Genomic DNA, 21034 nt, shown 5'->3' with positions numbered 1-21034 from the left:
AGTGTATGCCTATGGACAAAACACACTGCTTGCCCTAAAGCGGGTTTTCCAGACTACCATAATTTATGAGTCTAAAGCCGTTCGTACAAAAGTGTATGTAGCTGAAGAAGGACACAGGATGCTATTGGGTTTCAAGACAGCAGAAGAACTAGGGGTAGTTACATTTGCATTTGGTATTCACCGAGAATCAGTGGCAGCAGAGCTCCTCACCCCGTACCACAGCGTGTTAGAAGGAATTGGGTGTTTGGGAGACAAGGAGGTGAAGTTACACATCGACAAAACTGTTCAACCCATTGCGCTCCGCCACCGACGCATAGCGTTCCACCTCAGTCCACAAGTGAAGAAAGAGTTAGACCACCTTGAAAAAGCTAGCATCATCGAGAGAGTGATGGGGCCAATGCCGTGGGTGTCACCAATCGCAGTGGTGCGGAAGCCAAAACAACACAGAGAGGTCCGCATTTGCACCTTCCCAATGTAGCAGTCAAACAGGGAAGAAACCTAACACCCACGATAGACGACATAATAGGAGAACTCAGTGGGTCGTTTTGGTTCTCAAAGCTCGACCTACGGTCAGGATACCACCAGCTAGTTCTGTCTAAAGAGTCGCACTACATCACAATGTTCTCCACACACGTGAGTTTGAGGCGCTATAAGTGTTTAAACTTTGGAATATCCAGTGCAGCTGAAGTATTTCAAAAAACTATACAGGAGCTGCTAGTGGATTTGCCAGGCACCATCATTGTCAGTGACGACATACTGATTCACGCACCAACCATAGCGGAACACCACTCACGGCTCAGGAGTGTACTACAAAGGATACAAGAGCCAGGTTTGATTCTTCACTGCCGGAAATGCGAATTCCTGAAAGATCAGATACAGTTTTTTTGGATACATATTCTCCGCTGCTGGAGTGGCACCTGACCCAGCGAAGGTGCAGGATGTCAAGGATGCACCCCCACCCTCTTGTGTAACAGAAGTCAGAAGTTTTTTAGGAATGGTGAACTATTGTAGTCGATTTATTAAAGATCTGGCATCACAAACTCAACCTCTTTGAATTTTGACCAAATTGTCAGAACCGTGGACTTGGGGTCCAAGTCAATAGATGGCATTTGAAGCAATTAAAGACGCCTTGTCCAGAGACACCATTCTAAGGTACTTTGACCCCCCCCAAAAGTACCAAGACTGCTGTCGACGCCGGTCCAAAAGGTTTGGGTGCGGCGTTGTTTCAGAAGCAAAACAACAACGACTGGTCCTCGGTAGCCTTTACAAGCAGGTCCCTAACAGAAACTGAGCAGAGGTACTCAGATCAAAAAGGAGGCCATTGCGGTGCACTGGGGATGCAAACGCTTCCACATCTATGTATATGGCCACCCTTTTCTGGTCACCACTGACAATAAGCCCCTCATACCTCTGTTCAACGGCACCACATTGAAACCCCCTCTGAGGATCGAAAAGTGGATGCTCCAGTTACAGGACTACGGGTGCCAGCTGGAGTATTGCCCAGGGTCAGATAACCCTGCAGACTATTTGTCCAGACATCCCCGAGCCGCCTTACACTGTGAAGTATGTGAAGTGGTGGAAACAGAAGAGTATGTTAAGCTTGTCACCGACAGATCCAGGCCACTACCTCTGTCAGTGGATGAAATAGTCCAAGCGACAGCCAGTGATGAATGCCTCCAAAAGGCTCTGAAAGCCATAAAAGACAATCAATGGTTCAGAGTTGAAAAACAACTTTCGACCATGACGACCGCTGCTCAGTGCATCCTAGGAAGTTTGCATCACGTAAGAGATGAGCTAACAGTGGATGCTGAAGGATGTCTCCTTAGAGGGTGCCGGCTGGTAATCCCTTCATCTCTCACATCTAGAATGGTGCAACTGGCCCATAATAGCCAGCAAGGAATAGTCAAGACCAAGAGCCGGCTGAGGTCCAAAGTGTGGTTCCCACTCATGGATGAGCTAGTAGAAAGTGCGGTAAGAGCCTGCGAGTGGTGTCAAGCCTCAGGGGAGCCCAGCCGACTGACTCCAGTAGAAACAGAGCCAGGTCCCACGTCACCCTGGGCGTCAGCCAGCCTAGACTTTGGGAGTCTCACAGATGGCTGGCATACCATGGTCATGATTGATGACTTTTCAAAATATCCTGAAGTAGAAATCATCCCCTCACTCTCTGCTGAGGTAGTAATACCCTGCATTGAGAAAATCATGGCAACTCATGTTCTCATTGCAGAAATCAAGATGGATAATGGTCCACCGCTTCAGAGCCGAGAACTGGCTGGATACTTTGAAAGTGCTGGCGTCCGACATTGACGGATCACCCCACTATGGCCACAAGCCAACGGTGAAGTTGAGCGCTTCATGAGAACATTAAACAAGGCAATACGTATTGCACATGCAAGTGGACAGCTAATTGAGTATGCAGTATACTAGTTTCTAAGGAACTACCGCCAGACCCCCCCCATTCTACAACAAGTAGAGCCCGAGGACATGTGGCTTTTGGGAGAGCGGAGGTCGATTCAATACCTCACCACCAATCCTGGGTCCCCAATTCTTTTGATCTTGATAAAGTCCATGAGCGACGGCTGGCCACCAATCGATAAGCCAGTCACCGTCGACGAGCTCAACCGTCGGACCTCAAAGTAGGCGATCAGGTACTGCTCAAGGAGCTGTCTCCAGGCAGCAAATTCTGCATGCCTTTTGACCCTGCTCCATGGCTGATTGTTCGGCGACATGGATCTTCAGTGGTGGCTCGACGTGGCACGGACATTGTGACACGCGTGTCACTGTTTAAAAGGTTTCATTCCGCGACCGGACCCTGTCTGGAGTCAGGATCCCTGGAGCCAACAGATGACCTACCATCAGTGCATGATGATGATGAGGACGACAGTGACATGTGAGAAGACTGGAGGGGTGGTGATACACTCCAGTCATGGTGTTCCCCCTCCTCATTTTGTATTGTTGGTCGTTACCATGGTCATGTGACCTAGGTGTTAAATAAAGGTGTGGTCAGGGTGTGGCGATCAGAACGGCAGGCTGACGCAAGTGACAGTAGCGCTGCATGGTGCCTTACTATCGTCGCACACAGCCACAAGTGAAAGCAGCCGAGTGTGCCGAGTGTCATTATTAAATAGCGTCGGTCACCGCCGACACTACAACGTTCTGGGTCAATCCCCGCCCATTTAATACGGGTACCGTTTGTTCGATTTGGGACTATGGATTGAATTCTGTCATATTTCTTAAAATGCCTATCTCGTAAAACGATCGATAAAATCAAGTAAGTTCATGAACCGTGACTGCTGAAAGGCCATGCATCCATTCTAGTCATAGATTCTTAGCTGCCAGGCCACAGTGCTACTGCGAACCCACAGTCCCTTGAGGCTTTTTACCATTAGAATACATTTTGGAAAATACAACTGTATGTCTTAGTCAATGGTTGTGTTGACTTTTGCCAATATGTTTTTGCCAGAAACCGTGAGTTTTGGTACACTGTCTTAGAAGATGAAATCTTCAGCTCCTCCAGAATACCCCGCTGAAAGCTTCTCGCTGACACAATTATTCAGCAATAAGAAAAATATTATTCCGAAACGTGAATGTGTTTATGACAGGAAAAAATACCTTTCCACGCCGCTGCAAGGCTCGTGGTGACGCACCATTTCTTGAAAGCGACAATGAGCTTTCTTTTCTGCAATTTCACCATTTGCCAAAAGGTGACGCTGTTTGCCCACACCAAGCAGGCGCCTCACTCTCCTTTCGCAGTGGCTCATAGCAGCCATTCATTTGGGTGTATACCAACACCGCATGACAATATCGGTTAACTGACATTGAAATATTTCTTGCTTCAAGAGGGAACGTGCGTGCTATTGCCATGTTAACCTCCTAGTACTGAAAAATAGCAAACAGCCAGCTGTTCAACTCATATGGATAAGACAGAGGCCTTGAATATATTTAAGACAGGGTGGAAGACAATTCTACTACGTAGAGAGGTATGAACTGAGTAGCTGCGACCGCCAGATTTCTGACCACATGTAGGTCAGCAGTCAGAGGGCCTAAACTCGGAGTAAAATGATAGAGTGCTAGGCGACGTTTCATAAAACGAGGAACGAAGCCCAAAGAGGTGCAGCTTCCATTGGTGAAACAGGTGCAGTGGCACCGGGGCCCACTGAACCCTCATTATTGCTGTATATTATATTTCACACACCAGCCGTGGATCCCGTTTCCTTCCACTAGCGCCATTGACACACTGGATATGCTACCGGCTATGGCAAGGAATAGCGCCTTGAAATGGACCAATGTAACCAAAGGGTGCAAGCGGATGGCTGCAGCATGTCGAATTTCTTCCATTTGCTTGAGTGGGCCGTTAGGAGAACCCACGTACAGAAAGTTGCCATTATCGAGTCAATAATGGCTGCTATATACGATGTCACCACTTCTGTTATAAGGTCGGGAATAATTTTCTTCAACCTTTTCATATGACAGAAACAGGCAGAGGTAAATCTACAGAACAGAGCGTACAACTACATGCCAACATCAATAGTAAATCTCAGATTTTTGCTGTCTGTAGAGATTTTCGGCTGGGATCCATTTTGGGGTGGGGGGGGGGGCAAATGGCTTGGGCCATCTGCTGACACTCCTCCCTCAAGCACCGACAAAATGAAGAACCCAGATCCTCTAAATCAGTGGTTCCCAACCTTTTGACATCTGTGGACCCCCACTTTATCATGACTGGAACCCGGAGACCCCCATTGAATAATTATTGGAATCCAGGGGCCCCCCTACTGAGTCATTGCTGAAAGCTGGAGACCTAGGGCCATATGTAGCAAACGATTGCGACTCGCAAACGGGCCGATTCGCAATTTGCGACAGTGCAAAATCGGAAATGGGATGCAAAAAGCCCATTTCCGACTCGCAAAAAGCGATGGGACCCGTTTGCGAGTCGCATCCGGTGCGACCCCATTTTGCGACCCGCAAATTGCAAGTCGCAATTTGCGAGTCGCAAACCTTATGCAATTGCAACTCGCAAATTGCGACTAGTCGCAAAAAGCCCAGTTTGCATGTCCCATTTACCACTAACTCAGAGCAGGTGGTAACCATTACCAAAGTATAAAAGGGGACCCAGAAGCCATCTGGGTTACTCAAGATGGCGGAGATATACCTGATAGCAGTGAGGAGGAGAGTCTACGCAGCCCAGCAGAGGAGGAGGAGGGGCCACAGACAGGAGAAGATATATAGAACCAGGCAGACTCTTTTTCAGCAAACTGAAGAGGAGATCTATGACAAATACCGCCTTAGCAGCGCAGCCATTCTAGAGTTAATAGATTTACTGAAACCACAGCTAGAACACAAGACTCTGCGTGGCTGCGCCATCCCTACGCATGTGCAAGTACTATGCGCACTGCACCTCTTGGCCTCAGGGAGCTATCAGGGGGTCATTGCTGTGGCAGGTGGGGTATCCCAAAGTGCAGTGTCAAGGTTCCTCAGGGCATTCCTAGATGCCTTAGTCACGCACATGTCTCACTTCATATACTTACCAAGGAATGAGGCAGAAATTACCAGCACCAAGCTGGACTTTTACCGCATTGCCCACTTTCCTCATGTCATAGGGTGTGTAGGGACACACATTCAAATATGCCCCCCTGCTAATCTGGAACACATTTTCCGCAACAGGAAGTGTACCCACTCACTCAACATACAGGTTGTTTGTGATGCCCATTATGTCATCACGGACATCGTAGCTAAGTTTCCTGGCAGTACCCATGACTCATACATTTTTAGGCATAGTGGGATACATCAACGCCTGGAACGTGGGGAATTTGGAGACGGTTACCTCCTAGGTAGAGCCAAAGACACTAGCAGACATACACACAGGTCACTGTGCACGACAATCTGGACTTCCTAACCGTGTACTTTTGTGCCCAACAGGTGACAGTGCATATGCTCTCAGGCCTTGGATCATGACTCCGTTTTTAACACCCAGAACTGAATCAGAGAGGCAATACAACAGTGCGCATAAGAGGACCAGGAACCTGATCGAGCGCACCTTCGGACTGCTGAAGGCAAGATTCAGATGCCTCCACCGCAGTGGAGGCGCCCTCCAATACACCCCCATTACCGCTTTCAAAATTGTGGTCGCATGCGCCATCCTCCACAACATAGCCACCCGACGTGGGCTACCTCTCACCCCTGCAGACCCAGATCCTGATGATGAAGAGCAAGAACAACCACATCGCCATCACGGGGATAGGAGTCTAGCTAATCAAGGCAGACTGAGACGGGACCACATTGCAACGCAATATTTTGGACGGTACGTGTCAACTCCCACCATACTCACCTATTAACCATTTGTTAAGTGGAACAAAAAAAACTGTTTTATTAATGTCATGAAGAAACTATATACAAGTTGAAATTGTCCATGGGCAGGAAAATGCCAACCAGTCATGTGGCACATTAACGCCATGTGCCACATTAATCTGTCCTGGCTGTTATCTATGGTCTCCTGCCCCTCCTGCCAGCCTGGGTGGTCCCTGCTGCGTCCATGGTGCTCTGCCTACCACTCCTCAGCACCCTACTGTGAGTGGCAGAGACACTGCTCACTGTTGAGCCCTCCTCCCAGGTGTATTTGTTAACTTCCTGGCTGTGATGTCATCATCATGTGCCAGGAAGTGTTTCCAGAGTGTTCTGGTATGCTTTCTGGAGTGTTCTGCTGCATCTGCAAGCAATTTTGAAGGTATTCGCAATTTGCGACACCCACTCGCTAATTGCAAGTTCGTTTTTTGCACACTCGCAAACAGCGACCTCGCAAACTGCGGACTCGCACACAGCGTTGCGAGTTCGGCTGCGAGTTGCAAAATCGTATCGCTTTTTTTTCTGGCATTCCAATTTGCGACTCGCATTTTGCGAGTCGCATCAACTCGCAAAATGCGAGTCGCAATTTTTATTTTTGCTACATCTGGCCCCTAATCTGTTAATATTATCTGATTTTCTAAGCAGTCGCAGACCCCCTGAGGAGGCTTCGCGGAACCCCAGGGGTCCACGGACCACAGGTTGGGAACCACTGCTCTAAATAATTAAGGACCTGATTTTGGTGGACCGGTTACTCCGTCACAATGGTGACAGAGATCCCGCCCACTGAAATATAAATCCCATAGGAAACAATGGGATTTATATTTCAGTGGACATGATATCCGTCACCATTGTGACGCAGTAACCCATCTGCCCAAATCTAAATCAGGCCCTAGGTCATAAGAACATTTTGAGACTTTGGGTAATGGGGGAAAAATCGAATGATCAGTGCAGATTAGTCTAGACAGAGGTTTAATATAAATGCTCAAGACATATGACAAATGGACGGATCCGTGAGGCACCTAAAAATACATTTGTTGACTGAAAAAAGAGACACTCTTTGGGTACGTTTGTTCCAAAATAAAGCAAGGAACAGGGGAAACCAATCAAAAACCCTACCCCTTATTCTTGTATCGTGGAGTCTTCTAAGGAGAACATGATGGCCGACTGTCACAAATGCAGGAGGGGGATTGTGACACTGATGCCATCTGTGGTCTACCTAAGATCATTGAGGATGTCCGGCTGGATCCCTTTGTGAGTTCTGTGGGGTGAAAGCTGGTCCGTGAGTGAAGAAGATTGATGGTTTGCTAGATGTTTTCCAGTTGACCTGCAACCCCCCTTTAAGGATCTTCATGACCATGGGCAGGAGAGACATAGGTCTGAATTTGGCATGGGTATGAATGTTGGACCAAGTTTTTTTTAAAAAGACTGGTGTCTCCTTGAGCTGAGAGAGAACAATTAGATAGTTAAGAGATTAGTTAAAAATGGCACAAATGGTGATGGGATGATGGTGTGACTTAAGACCTGATTATGAGTTGTATGGTAATGGCAGGCTGCAGACTCTGTATGCGTAATTACTGTTACAGTTCTGCATCAACCCGCAAGTACCATATAAATTATGAGGTACGCTCCCTAGAATGGGAGGGCTGGGCAGGGATGAGGAAGATTACTCAGGCGGGGGGGGACGGGGCGCATTCAAATAGGTGAAGCACGGTACAAGGTGCAATGACTCTTGCAGCCAAAGCCACAGGGTATTTTACCAACTGAATTACTGGATGGGAAAACCAACTACAGGGGCACTGGGCCAGTTGTGATCAGGCAGAATAGCCTCCCAGTTGGAGAAGATTTTAACCAGGGTTGTATTTTTTCCCTGGCCTCTAAACAGTTCTGAAATTGTATTTTAACATATTCTCTTTGTTCTCTCCAACTAGCCATCTGTTGCATTTATTGCTCCGCCCAGTTTCCATCTTTTTCACGCCTGTATCAGTCCTGCACTTAGTCCCGGCGATGGTCAAGATTTGTAGGAATTTTCAGAAGCTTCTTACAAAAGACATGGGGCAACATCTCTCATTTGAGTTATCTATGGCCCTATGTCTTAATCTTTGTCACACCTGTAGCAATTATGTCATGAGCTGCCTCATGCATGTGGCATAGTCATAAATTGGTGCTCTCCCCAAAAAAACACCCTCCTCCCGGCTTCGGGAGCACTGTAACGATTGTGTACAGCATTTTATTAAAGTTGCATTCTTGGTGAATTCTCTCGTTAGAATCTGGGTACACTGTCCTTGAAATTCCTAATTTCTGTCGGTATTGCAGCACTGTCATGTAATGCACCATATCACCTTCGGGACCATGAGCTCCATGCAAATGTAATAAATAAATACATAAAAATATGCTCCCTGATATGTCTTCTGCTTTGCTCATTGCATTTCTCAAGTAGGAGGTTGCTTTTGTTAAGTAGATCATGAATAAAATTGATACTTGATGCTTGTTTTCCAGCATTGTTTCCGAGCATATAGTAACACCACCATGGCTTGCACCGCACACTGGAAAAAGCAGTATACTAAGCGCTTTCCTACAGGAACATGGCCACCACTGCCAGAAGCCTTGCAAAGCGTTTGGAGACTCAGTGACCTTTTATGATGCAGCCATTTGTAAAATCTCAGGGGAAGGAATGAGCAACACTACATACTTAGAAGCAAAACACACCATCTGGATGAGATGCCTCTGTCTGTGTTTGGATGTGGCAGATACTGAGAAACGTGTCAGGACTTAAAAGCGCATCTTTCAGAGTACCGACGCTTGTAACTCAGCACCACCTGAATTAGAGTTACTAGGAAGAGTGACCCACTTAGGACAGCTTCACGAACTATAGCTAAATGGTACCGCACTTTGGACTCCTCGTCTTCACCTGTTATGTTCACCATTGAGATCCAGAGAGGCCGAAGATGCACATGCCAGAATTAAGGAGTTAAGGATTATTTCTTTATTTCCAGGACTAATTTACAGAATGGCCTGGGGATGGTCAGAGTTAGCCTCCGATCATGTTCTCCATCTGGAGCTCAGTTGGAGAGAGCTCTCTGAAAGACCTTGCTGCTCCGCATCCTGTGCTACTGCAACTCTCATCCAATTTGTACATTTGAGGTATGTTACCAGTCTCTTCATATGACTAGCAATTACCTTGGGGCATAACAGTGTGGGGAAAGGGCTACGCTCCGAACACCCCTATGAAGGGGTATCTTGCTTTGCCAAGAAGCTGGCTTGGAAGCGTTCAGGAGATGGGCTCCAATCTGTATCTCACATATGTGGCCTTCAGTCTTGCAAGTCGACTTCCAATTACAACACTCGTAGTTGTTCAGATTCTTATAGCTTCGCCACACCCCGTCAGCGCATTGGTTCATCTTGGAGGGGGTCTCTGAATTTAGCCCTGTGGAAGGCAGGATTTGTATGGCTCTTTTGGCAGGTTGGGGGTCTCTCAAGTGTACCACTCCTTGGTCACTAATGCACCGGACCTACTACTGGGTCTCCGTACTAAGTGGGAGTCTTGAGTTGGCACTCTGGAGGATGGGGAATGGAGGGTAGCGTTCATGGCCCCACGGGAGCTGGCCATTTCCTCCTATCTCCGGATGATCCAAGTAAATGTCCTACACACTACATATTTGACCCTGTTGAGGTTGTACAAGGCGGGAAAACTCCGGTTGCCATCATGTCTTAGATATGGGGCAGACAAAGCAGACTTTTATCACATGATTTGATCGTGCCACCTTTTACACCAATGCTGGTTCCGAGTCCTGGGGGTCTTGGCAGGTGTGCTGGGAAGGATAACTGACTTCTCGCCAAGGTTTGGACTCCTGGGCCTGTTAGAGGACTTGGGGGGGAGGTGCTCTGAAAGATATCTTGTAGGGATGGGTTCCTTACTTGGGAAAAGAGACATTGCCTTGAACTAGAATTTAAATGCTTTCCCGGCTTGTTAGCGGACAATAGACTGGTGTTCCAAAATGGAGGAGCAGGTGTGCCTAGCTTGGGGATGCCTACACAAACATTATGAGTTATGGGGTCCTTGGTGGGAGTATTTTGGACTCCAGGGGATGTAATGTCTATTTTAATTTGTTCCTTTTTCAAGATGTCACAGCCCAATGGTGTGTTTGCCTATTTGATTATTATTGCATTTGTTGCTTATTTGTAAAAATCTCAATAGAAATACTTTATTAAACAAAACTAGTGCAGAGAAAGCTATGACAACATCCCCAAATCTTCAATCCTGTTCATGTAACTTTAGTCAAGGTAACGTGGCCTGAAAGGCTCAAGGCCACTGATTCGGACATTCATTCTCGAGTTGGAAAGCCATTGTACCTCCACTTTGCCCACACCTACTAGAAACAAGGAGAAACTGGGGAGTGCAGGGTCATAGCAGGGACCTCAAACGTGACAATGGGTTAGACTGGAGAGTAGAATAGTCACCACACCCCTACAATTATCATGAGAAAAAGGGCAGACTGACATTGCATTGAATGATGAGTTAAAATGACCGGCGCTGCCACACAAAGGAGCTGTGGACACAATCAAGGGAAGTCGGATGTGGGCCAACAAAAGGATTTTTGGCTTCCTTACATGGAAGACTCCCATATTTCACAATCCATGGAAAACATGATGTTGGCAGGGGACATCTCTAGACAATTACAGAGGGAAGTCACATTTAAAGATAAGTAGAATAAAGAAGAAAGTCAGCTATTCCGTAGACATAGGCTACTACCAAATACTGATTATTAAACATCAATATTGAAAGCATTCACCAGTGTCAACTGTGAACCATTTTCTAACAAGAGGATGGCCCTTGTTTAATAGTTGGATGCTATCCGACAAGTCTAAGTGTACTTCAGGGGCTTGAGATGGATACTAGCAGCAAGGAATTCTGATAGCTCATGGAAGAGGACTTGTCCATTTCTTGGACCGAACTTGGCAGGGATCTGTGACTCCAGTAAATGGCACCAACAACATTCGGACTAGCACACCACTCTACCTAAATATTGCCCGTGCTTCTCAATTCTTTTCCTAGCTGCCCCACACAAGGGAGAGGTGATTGGATTTCAAGGCTGGAGGAGCACCCCATCTCCAGAGAATGTTGGGGGTGTAATAAAGGAACCTGCCCAAGACAGACTGTAAGTGTGAAAATGTAGCACAAGTGCTTTAGGTAGAAGGGGGAGCATAAGGAACTTTGAGGCAGTACTTTCAAAGGATGGGCAAGGTGAGGAGATGACTGACACATTGCCCTGACTGAGAGTGTGCAACATAAGTAGATGTTAGCTTCACAAACAGTGTAGGAAGTCATATTGAAGACCTAGGGTGGATGAGTGGGCATAAAACCTGAAATCAGCCAGAGTCCACAAAGTTGTGGTGGCAAAGAAGTTTGAGGAAGAAGCATGTGAGGGGTGGACGCCAGGATATTTTAGACTCTTTCCCTACATCCTTTGGTAATTCCCAAGCTAAGTACAGAATGAAAACGACAAAAGGGTGAAATGGAGTTATTCACCATTCTATCCAGTCCAGTGGTGGGATGGTAAATAACACCATCAAGTTGATAGAATGTTTGGTGACATATAAATGGGTGCAGAATGACATAACTAGTGAAGAAATGTGGGTGAAGGATTATCAAGGTGGCTTCAAATCAGCCGTTCAGCTCTTCACTGTACACACATGCTTCTTGCTGGGGATGCAGTTTGGCTTTCAGGTATATGTTCATAAAGTGAAATTCCCGAGTCTTTCTGGAAAACACACACAGTTTGAATGTTTAGTCCATCTGTAGAATGGGCAAGCACATGTTGGTCTGGGCTAGAGCAAGCGCAGCGCTACATGGATGAATCTCAGGTTGTGAGCAGGACAGATATACATGGAGGCTATTAGCATCTCGTGGGACACTTTGAAGGAATGGTCACTGAGCTTGCTGTGTCGCTAGGAAAGGAGGAAAAGGCCAAGAGGCCGGGCAAGATTTTCAGGGAATGGGGAGACAGCATTACAGCCAAGCAGACATGTTGATGTTGTTAGATTGGCTCGACCCAAATCCTCTGGCAGCATGTCAGTGGTAGGTAAAATATGTGGCTTGATATTACTTGGCGGCCCGCTTTACAGGGTAAAAGGCAGAGCAGGCTGCAAGTCACTCCAAACGACCTGGGGACCAATGGATGAATGAATAAGCCTACATTTTACAGACTGAGAATCATATTATCGGTGATCAATGTGGAAATGCAATTGAGGAACAAATAGTTTTTCCACGAGTTTATTGCTATGATATTTATGCTAGCATTCTCATGATGGCATATATTATAATGATTTATGATGATGGTTTCACTTTCTTAATAAAAAAAGAGAGTTTGAGCATCTGGGGGGACGCTTTAAAGGAATGACCACTGAGTTGGATGTATCAGTGCAAGTCCTGACATGTGAGTTACAGGTCCATGAAGGGAGGAAAAGGCCATGAGGGTGGGGAAGATGGTTTTGGGATACGGGGATGGTCTTGGAGAGAAGCAGGCATGTTGATCTTGTTTAGGAATGGGAGAGGGTATTTCCATACCTCTATTTTAAGATGATGACTAGGATTTAACTTACATGCAAAGCAACGGAAGCTGACCATTTAAATTGCACTTATTACCTTACCTCACGATTAAAGCACCAGTTAACAACTTAGAGAGTGCCTTGAGGTTCCTTTTGCTGTATTATTTCATATGATCCTCTCGCCAACCATCACCGGACAAGGGGATACAGTATGTTAGGTTATGCGACATCTACCAGTTAGCTCCATGTAGTACTTACCATCAAACCAGGAGGACCTTGACGGCCATATGGTCCCTGTTCACCAGCATCGCCTGTTGTTCCATTGCAGCCATCGTGGCCTGGTTTTCCTCTTGGTCCTCCCTGCCCTGTGTGGCCCTGTTAAAGATAGAAATTTCTAAATTGATCTGTGCACATGCAACTGCATATACATTTTCAAACCATAGATCCTCTCACTTATTGTGAGTGCTATGGACTTATGACTATGTGAGACAGAAAAGAATGTTTGAAGTTTCTAGTTTTAAACTTGTCCTTATATGTTCAGGCAGTCATAGTAATTGTCTTTGGTGAGCTTTCTGGGCACATAGTAGGAGTTATATCTAAGAATAATGATGATAAAAATAGCATCTGACATAAATATTGGGGCCTAAATATAATTTCCAAACATATAGCCCCACGGAGAGTAGACTTTGAGATATTTACTCCAACGGAGCAATATATTGGTAAAACACATTTCAGACACAATATTTTTGTCAGAGAATATTTAGACCTCGATATACTGGTACCTTACCCACATTCAGGCTTCTATTGTAATACTGTTATGTAAGAACCCACCATGCTGATTTTTTCTTTGAAATAGACTTGTATTCCAGAATGTTCACAGGCTACGTGCTGTGCGTTCCCCCAAGTGTGAGTCTGACGTGGAGGCCTGCTAAAGCCCTCCACTATTCTAAGGGACTGTTTTATTAAACATTGCCCTGGCTTGAGGCAGCAAACATAGGTGTCTTTTAGTAAGATTTATATTGGCTTAGCTGTTCTCTAGACAGTATGAAACAAGAATATTTAGGGCTGATTTAGATATTGGCGGAAGAGTTACTCTGTCACAACAGTGACGAATATTCTGTCTTCCATAATCTAAATCTCATTATGTCCTATGGGATTTAGATTTCCGTGGATGGGAAATCCGTCACCATTGTGACGGAGTAACTTGTCCTCCAATATCTAAATTAGGCCCTTCGTTTTAAGTCCCTTTAAAGTCATTCTTAACATGATCTCAAAACTGTGGTAGGCCGGGAAAAATACCTTTGTAAATCAGAATCATACTTCCTGGATTACAACAGTTTTATCAGAAAACTTTAGTAGAGCAGTCCTGTCAGCCCTGTAACATTTACGTGCTGTAGTATTATCCTTGTTAAAACCTTTAAAAAGAATTTTAAAAAAATCTTGAAATTTTAATTTTACCTTGGTAGAACATTATTCAGTCACAGTCCAGCAAACGTGGGAATACATATAAGAAATGGAAGGAAGGAATCTCACCTCCAGGTACGTTGTGGAAAGTTAGTCCACAAAGAAGTAGATGCATTTTTATTGCTGTGTTCAGAAATGAAGAACATGTATTGTACAGTCTAATAACAGATACAAAATGATACTCTTTAAGTAAAAATCATTCTGGATGCCGCGTATAAATGAATGATACTTATGTCTAGCTTAATGCAGCAAATATTCTAGCACTTATACAGACTCCTAAATTTGTAATATTTTAACAAGCTCTGCCTTTATTACTGTATACTTTGCATCAGTTTAGAGTAAGTTATACATTCCATGGTTGATTTCTTGTTTTTCTTTCCCAATCCCATTTGGGGCTTATGTATTAACATATTGAAAGTTATATGTTGCTGAGCTCAAAGAAAGACTTGATAATTGAAATAAACTATTGGAACTTGGAGAGCTGTAATCATTCTGGGAGACTTGATTAAGAGTACAGTGACATTATTGGATTCCACCCATTAAAACATTCAGGCTTTTTGAAGTGACTCACAACTGTTGATTATCTAGAACAGTGGTTCCCAACCTGTGGTCCTGGGACCCCTGGGGGTCCGCAAAGCCTTCTCAGGGGGTCCGCGACTGCTTAGAAAATTAAAAAACATTAACAAATATTGACAAATTAGCTCCCCAGCTTCCAGTAATGACTCAGGCGGGGGTCCCTGGATTCCAATGATGATTCACTGGGGGTCCCTGGGTTCCATTAATGTTAAAGTGGGGGTCCACAGAAATCAAAAGGTTGGGAACCACTGATCTAGAACTCTAGTGAAAACGTTCTTCATCTTAAATTGGCACTTTTATCATTGGCCTCCTGCACTGCCATGTCTGATACACATGTCTGACATGCATCCAACAGATGCAGAGCAACCAAGACTTTTGATAATATACATAACATATGTTCACAATTGATGCGAAAACTGTGCTGGTGTTTGGTTTAATTTATTTTAAAGATAGGTGAAAAACACAGAAACACAAAAAATCAATGTGTGCTTGAGTTGGACCTAGGAATGATTCAAAAGGGATTTTCATTTATGTTTGTAGCCATGACGCAGGGCTTGCTTCAGCAAAGTGCTTCATTGGAGATAATGATCGCCATTGGGTGCAAGATTGGCTTTTGACATTCAAGAATCCTTCATGGAAATGTATTGTCAGTTAAAAAAAAAAAAAAAAGAACCTCAGGTTTTCCAGCAGGAAAATAGCTTTCTTTTGGGTTTTACTGGGACAGTCGAGGTGAGCAAGCATAAGAATAGACGCCTCGAGCTGGATGAAGCAGCATTAGAATATTGTAGGACGGGGCATCATTGATGCATTATGTTAACATAGTCTGTGTCCTCACTGCAGCCATTTTTGGGTCAGGCACGAATCAGTATATATACTAGGGTTCGATGCATGCATTGACACTGTTGGTGCAAGACCAGCTTTCATCTGAGAGCCTGACAGTTATAATCCTGAGTGGAGTGAATTAATATGTTTAAAGGAGCAATTTAAAGTTCCCTTCATGCTTACACTCAGAGGCAAGTAAAAGTTAAAGCAGGCAAGGTGTTCCTTACAGTCGTGGGTTGGTTTAGCTTTTGAGCAGGGTGACACTCCATGCTCCAGAGACTGCTTCTCCCTTCCATTTCTCTCCAGGGTTGATTCGACTCAGTTTTGAGAGAGGTGAGTGTGCCCATATTACCATCACCTCTTTTCAGTGATTTACTTGCCCTCCTAATTTTGCACTTAAGTTTATTTGTACAATTATTAGCCTCCTGATGAGTAGAAGCATAGAACCCGAATCTCAAAGAAAGACCAAACTCTAGGATTGTAGTAATAATATGACTTTCACAATTTCCTGGTGGAAGACTGTTTAAAGTTTGGAGTTAGTGCAATGCTCAGTTTGCTCTTTGTTTTTCTACGTGTTCGTTTCACTACTGGTCTTAGCGAGTATAAAGAGGTTGCACGCTCTTTTATGACCCGGAATGTTACCCGTGGGTGGTTCTGCAACTAGTGACCCCTACCTGTCCCGAGCTCTTGTTGCCACCTGACTCTTTCCACTGTCTGTGATGCTGAGAACCTTGAATTACAGCTTCTCCAGCGCTTTCCTCTCACAGATTTAAACTAGTATGCCTACATGAAACATCAGGAAATGTAATTGGACTGTCCCATGGAAAGCAAAATTGTTACCACAATGTCACTTCCTGTTCCACACATTCGCAGTTTGTTATCCCACCCATTACATACCGGAACACCATCTGCTCCAGGAAAGCCGCTAACACCATTTGGCCCCTATAGAAAAACAAAAAGATAGCTATTATGAACACTAGCAAATATTTCCCATTGTGAATATGAATGAATGAATACATGAATTATAATCTAGAGCATTCCCACTATCTGGGTGGTTTCTTAGCACAAACGTTCAGTAAAGTAATGGAATCACTGTTACCCATAACTTACCACATCGCCTTTTGGTCCTGATACCCCAGGAGATCCTCTTTCGCCCTTGTCGCCTTTACGTCCGGCTAACCCAGGATTGCCTGTAAGCCCTGGTGGACCAGAGAATCCTTGGCTTCCAAGAGGTCCTGGTTGACCCTGAAAAGGCACAGGGGACTTTTTCAGACAACCTTCAAAAACACTCACAATTTAAACACAATTTTAGCCTTATAATTGCTGTGACATTGCTGGTTTAATGCAACCACAAAATAAGATAGCTTTCTACTGACACCTGCCTCGGACGATTTCAGTACCAACAAAATTATCGGAACCAGAGCAGAAAACATGTGGAACAACATTTGTATTTCTTTACCAGGCTGATTGCCTGAAAACAAGTGTGCCCTGACTTCTAATACAGATTAAATTCACAGGTGTCTAATTGCCTCTTTTGTTACTCATTGTGACGTCAGAGAAAGAGTAATTACTGCATATATTTGTATGCATAATAAGACATGCGCATTTCAAACAGTAGCCATTTATGTAGCAGCAGTGAGAGATACAGAGGCTATTCGGTAATGTGGTTGGTAACACAAAACATAATCTAAAGGAAGGGGCTTTCTGAGCTGAGGTTGTAAATGAAACTGACATAAACGAAGCATGTTATGGCAACCTATACATTTCATGCATGTTGTGTGGCGGCTGGCTTCTGGGTGGCTGTACATGTTTGTGTTAGTGTGATTCAGGGTTGAGGAGATAAGGGTTCACGGCTATTAAAGCCTTGTAGTGATGAAGGAGGCCTGAGATTCACTGCAAGCGTACTCTGGCACAGGCGACCTAGAAGTTGGAAGAAACTTAGGGCCAGATTTAAAAGGCCCTATTGCCACTGGAGTGTCACTTTTTGTGATGCTCCGGTGGTGCAATGCCCTCCGCCGTATTTACAAGGTGGTGTTAAGCCACTTTTTGTGGCTTAACGCCACCTTGTAAATACGGCCCCTTCACACGCAGCACTTTGCGTGGAAAGGGAGTGCAATGGGTGTTGCTATGGGCATGTCACAGCAACACCCATTGCATTTTGACGCTGCCTAAAATTTACGAGTTTTTGTAAACCTGAGGCAGCACCAAAATCTAACGCCACCCCTGTGGTGGCGTTAGCATAGCCCAACGAGGAGAAATGCTTTCATTTCTCCTCGTTTTTTGCTCTTTCAAATCGCCATTTAAGATTGCTTTTGTGCAGGAAGGTGTTCCTTCCTGCACAAAAAGAATCTCCCCCTCAAAGCAGCCATCCTGGCACTATGGCGCAAGAGTTGCTGTGTTGGCGCACGGCAGCAAATTTAGCACCGGTGCAGGGGGAAACACAGGGGTGCACCGTATTCTAGTAAATACTCCACTTGTGATTGGTCCATTCATATTCCCACTTGATAATAACAGCACTAGAAGGACTTTGGACGCTTATTTACTTTTGGGTGGATGCGGACATCCTCAAGTATGTAGCAGATCTCCCTTACGCTTCATTAAAAATGCACTGATGTCAGTGCACTCTAAACACAGCGGATGGGACATCCTCCACTTTTTGGTGCAAGGTTTTCTCCACCAACCTCAAAACAAAGGCCTGATTTTGATGTTGGAGGTCTGAGGACCGCCAATGCCACGGTGTCGGTCGGACCACCACAGTTGCAACGGTCTGACTGCCACATTGCAAGGTTGGTGGGCAGACCTGCAAACCTACCGCCGCCCCGCAAAGATCTTCAATCCTGACGGGCTGACAGCTGGTGCAGGTTGTTATCAGCCAGGGCTGCGCTAAATGCTGCATGCCATGCTTATTACAACCTTTTTCTCCGCCAGCCTTTTCAGAAAAGGCTGTTGGAGAACAGGTGCAGGTGGCCACAGGGAGGCCCCTGCATTGACCGTGCCCGTGGCATGCGCCGGTCAGCCCAGCGGGAAAGCCTAAATGGGGCTGGTGGGGAGGTCACCAGCATGGCAGCGACCACCTCGTCAGGAGCTTGGCAGAGGGACGTTCCCGTCCGCCAAACTTGATATAGGGTCCTAAGTCCCTTTGTCTTCAAAGCACAGTAAAACAAAGGAATAGTAATAACAAACAGGAACGTCGTGCTATTGTAGCATTATTTATTATTTGGTGTAGAATAGCGTGCATGCAGCTCAAGCCTTTTGGCGGGAAGACTAGTAGGTGATTTTTGGCCCTGGTATGTTGAAACAAAAATGAAAAGAGATATTAGAAATTAAACCTGCGCACACCTGACATGCCCTTATAGAGTACCCAGCAGAGGCAGGATTTTTTACAGCAGCGTTAGAGTGTGTTCTCGCTCTGAAGCCATTGTTGGGATGGGCCAAATATAATATTATTTCACTACTTTGCTTTAACTTAGCAGGGGGCTGAGTGTAGTGTGATACAGTGTGTTACTGTGACTCACACAAACTTCAGCTAAACCTCCAGACCTTCACTGGCGAGAAGGATACTTAGAACAGGCAGACATTTTGTTAAATCGCTATTGATGGGGCTGTTTTCGCAGAGTCGTATCCTTGCAAATAGTGGTTAGTATGCCGATTTTCCATCGAGGATATATATTAAAAAAGCTCAAAGATGTTAAGATATTACACATGTTCATCCCAGATATTGTTATTTTTTAATCTTATTTTATTCTGAAATGCTTCGGTCGCAAACTAATAAAATATCACACAAGCTAGTCGATGGCAGTAGCTTTACAGTCAGAGCACTAGTGCCTGCAAAACCGAAGGGTAAATATTAAAGGAAATCCGAGTAGACTTAGAATTGGTATGACAAAAAGAACCTCCTCTCGCTTGGCTTCCCCCTCGTGCCTCAATCGTTTCCTAAAATAAAGCCCTTGTTGAGGATTGGTTGACTCAACCATTTTATGAATGGCCCATCTCCTGTCACTCTGTCCCTCATGGACGTCAATTCACCAAAATGCCAGGGGAAGCGGAAGTGACTTCACATGCCCTTTGACCTCCACTTTCACTCACACACATATACTTACAAATACACACACATTCACATGCACTCTCACATAAACACACTCACCCACAAACATGCACACAACATACATTTAAAAGCATTTTTACTTACCTCAGCTGCCCTGGAAGGGCATATTCCCAGCTAATCGTACCCCATTTTTTTTACCCTATTAGTGAAAAATTACACTATTAGGGTAAAAAAAATGAACAGAAAGGAAACAGAGTGAAGCCCCACCAGATGTCCATAAGGATGAGCTGCCTATGTGTTCCTGGCACTGAATGTGCTACCTTTTAAGCCAGGGGCTGCAAACGGCAAGCCAGGGTTCGCAGCTGCAAACCCTGGAGACCCCTAAATGACGTCCTTGTCCACCCGTCAAAGCTGTACCGGTGCCAAATGGCCCGCCTTCTGTCACTCTTCCTCTCAAAGCTGTACAGGTACCTCAAGAGGGGAAACGTCCTAAACCATGACTCCGGAACAATGAAGGCATCTACAACACAAAAGTAACCATGCTTGCCAGAACAACGACTGGCTTTTTATCTGCCTTAACCACGCATGTGCTGAACAATGCACATGCATGGTTAAGCCAGAGAAAAAGGCAGAGTGGATCAGGAGAGGGTGCGGTCACTTAAGTGGGGATGGGGCAGGGTTGGGGAGTAGTTTTTAGGGGTGGGGTGGATTAAGGTCAGGGTAGTTTGGTTTTTAAGGGTGGGGGTGGGGGAGGTTGGGGTAGTTTGGTTTTTAGGGACGGGGTCAAGGGGTCGGTTGTTTTGAGGGTAGGTGGGGGGTCGGAGAATGTTTTAGGGCTCATGGTGGGTGGGGGTATCAGGGTAGTTTTGTTTTTAGGAGTGGGATAGTTTTTTTTAGGGGTGGGGTTCAGGGGATCGGGGTAGTTGTGTTTTTAGGGGTGGGGTGGGGGGATTTGGGTAGTTTTAGTATTAGGGAAGGGGTACTTTTGGGCCTCAGGGTGGTTGGGGAGTGGCATGCTACAACCACGCATACCGTTCCCACACATTCCTTTACTAGGCATGCTTTTACAACGAAAAATCATTGTCAAGGCATGCCTGGTAAAGGCATTTGTGGTAACAAATTTGTGGTAAACAAAGTTGTTGTTCCGACCGCATTGTTCAAGTATGCGTGTTTCTTGCATTAGTTGTTCCATCATACATTCCCTCAAGAGACTACCTAAGATAAGAGGACACTTTTCACAACCCC

At 45.3% G+C, this 21034-nt stretch overlaps 1 protein-coding gene and 1 long non-coding RNA gene across 2 annotated transcripts in view; one reads left to right on the top strand and one right to left on the bottom strand.

The window, feature by feature from the left end:
* Nucleotides 1–21034, bottom strand: part of COL4A2 (collagen type IV alpha 2 chain) — a 628472-nt gene that overhangs the window by 285313 nt on the left and 322125 nt on the right. The window contains exons 5-7 of the mRNA XM_069205111.1: nt 16855–16989; nt 16642–16686; nt 13141–13257 (exon numbers count right to left, since the gene is read on the bottom strand). Coding sequence (XP_069061212.1) covers nt 13141–13257; nt 16642–16686; nt 16855–16989 — 297 coding nt within the window. The remainder of the gene's footprint in view (nt 1–13140; nt 13258–16641; nt 16687–16854; nt 16990–21034) is intronic.
* LOC138250338 (uncharacterized) overlaps nt 1–21034 on the top strand; it is a 582532-nt gene that overhangs the window by 300166 nt on the left and 261332 nt on the right. The window lies entirely within an intron of this gene.

Source organism: Pleurodeles waltl, chromosome 8 (genome assembly GCF_031143425.1).
Source record: "Pleurodeles waltl isolate 20211129_DDA chromosome 8, aPleWal1.hap1.20221129, whole genome shotgun sequence".
Taxonomy (NCBI): Eukaryota; Metazoa; Chordata; class Amphibia; order Caudata; family Salamandridae; genus Pleurodeles; species Pleurodeles waltl.
This window is presented reverse-complemented; position numbering and strand designations above follow the sequence as displayed.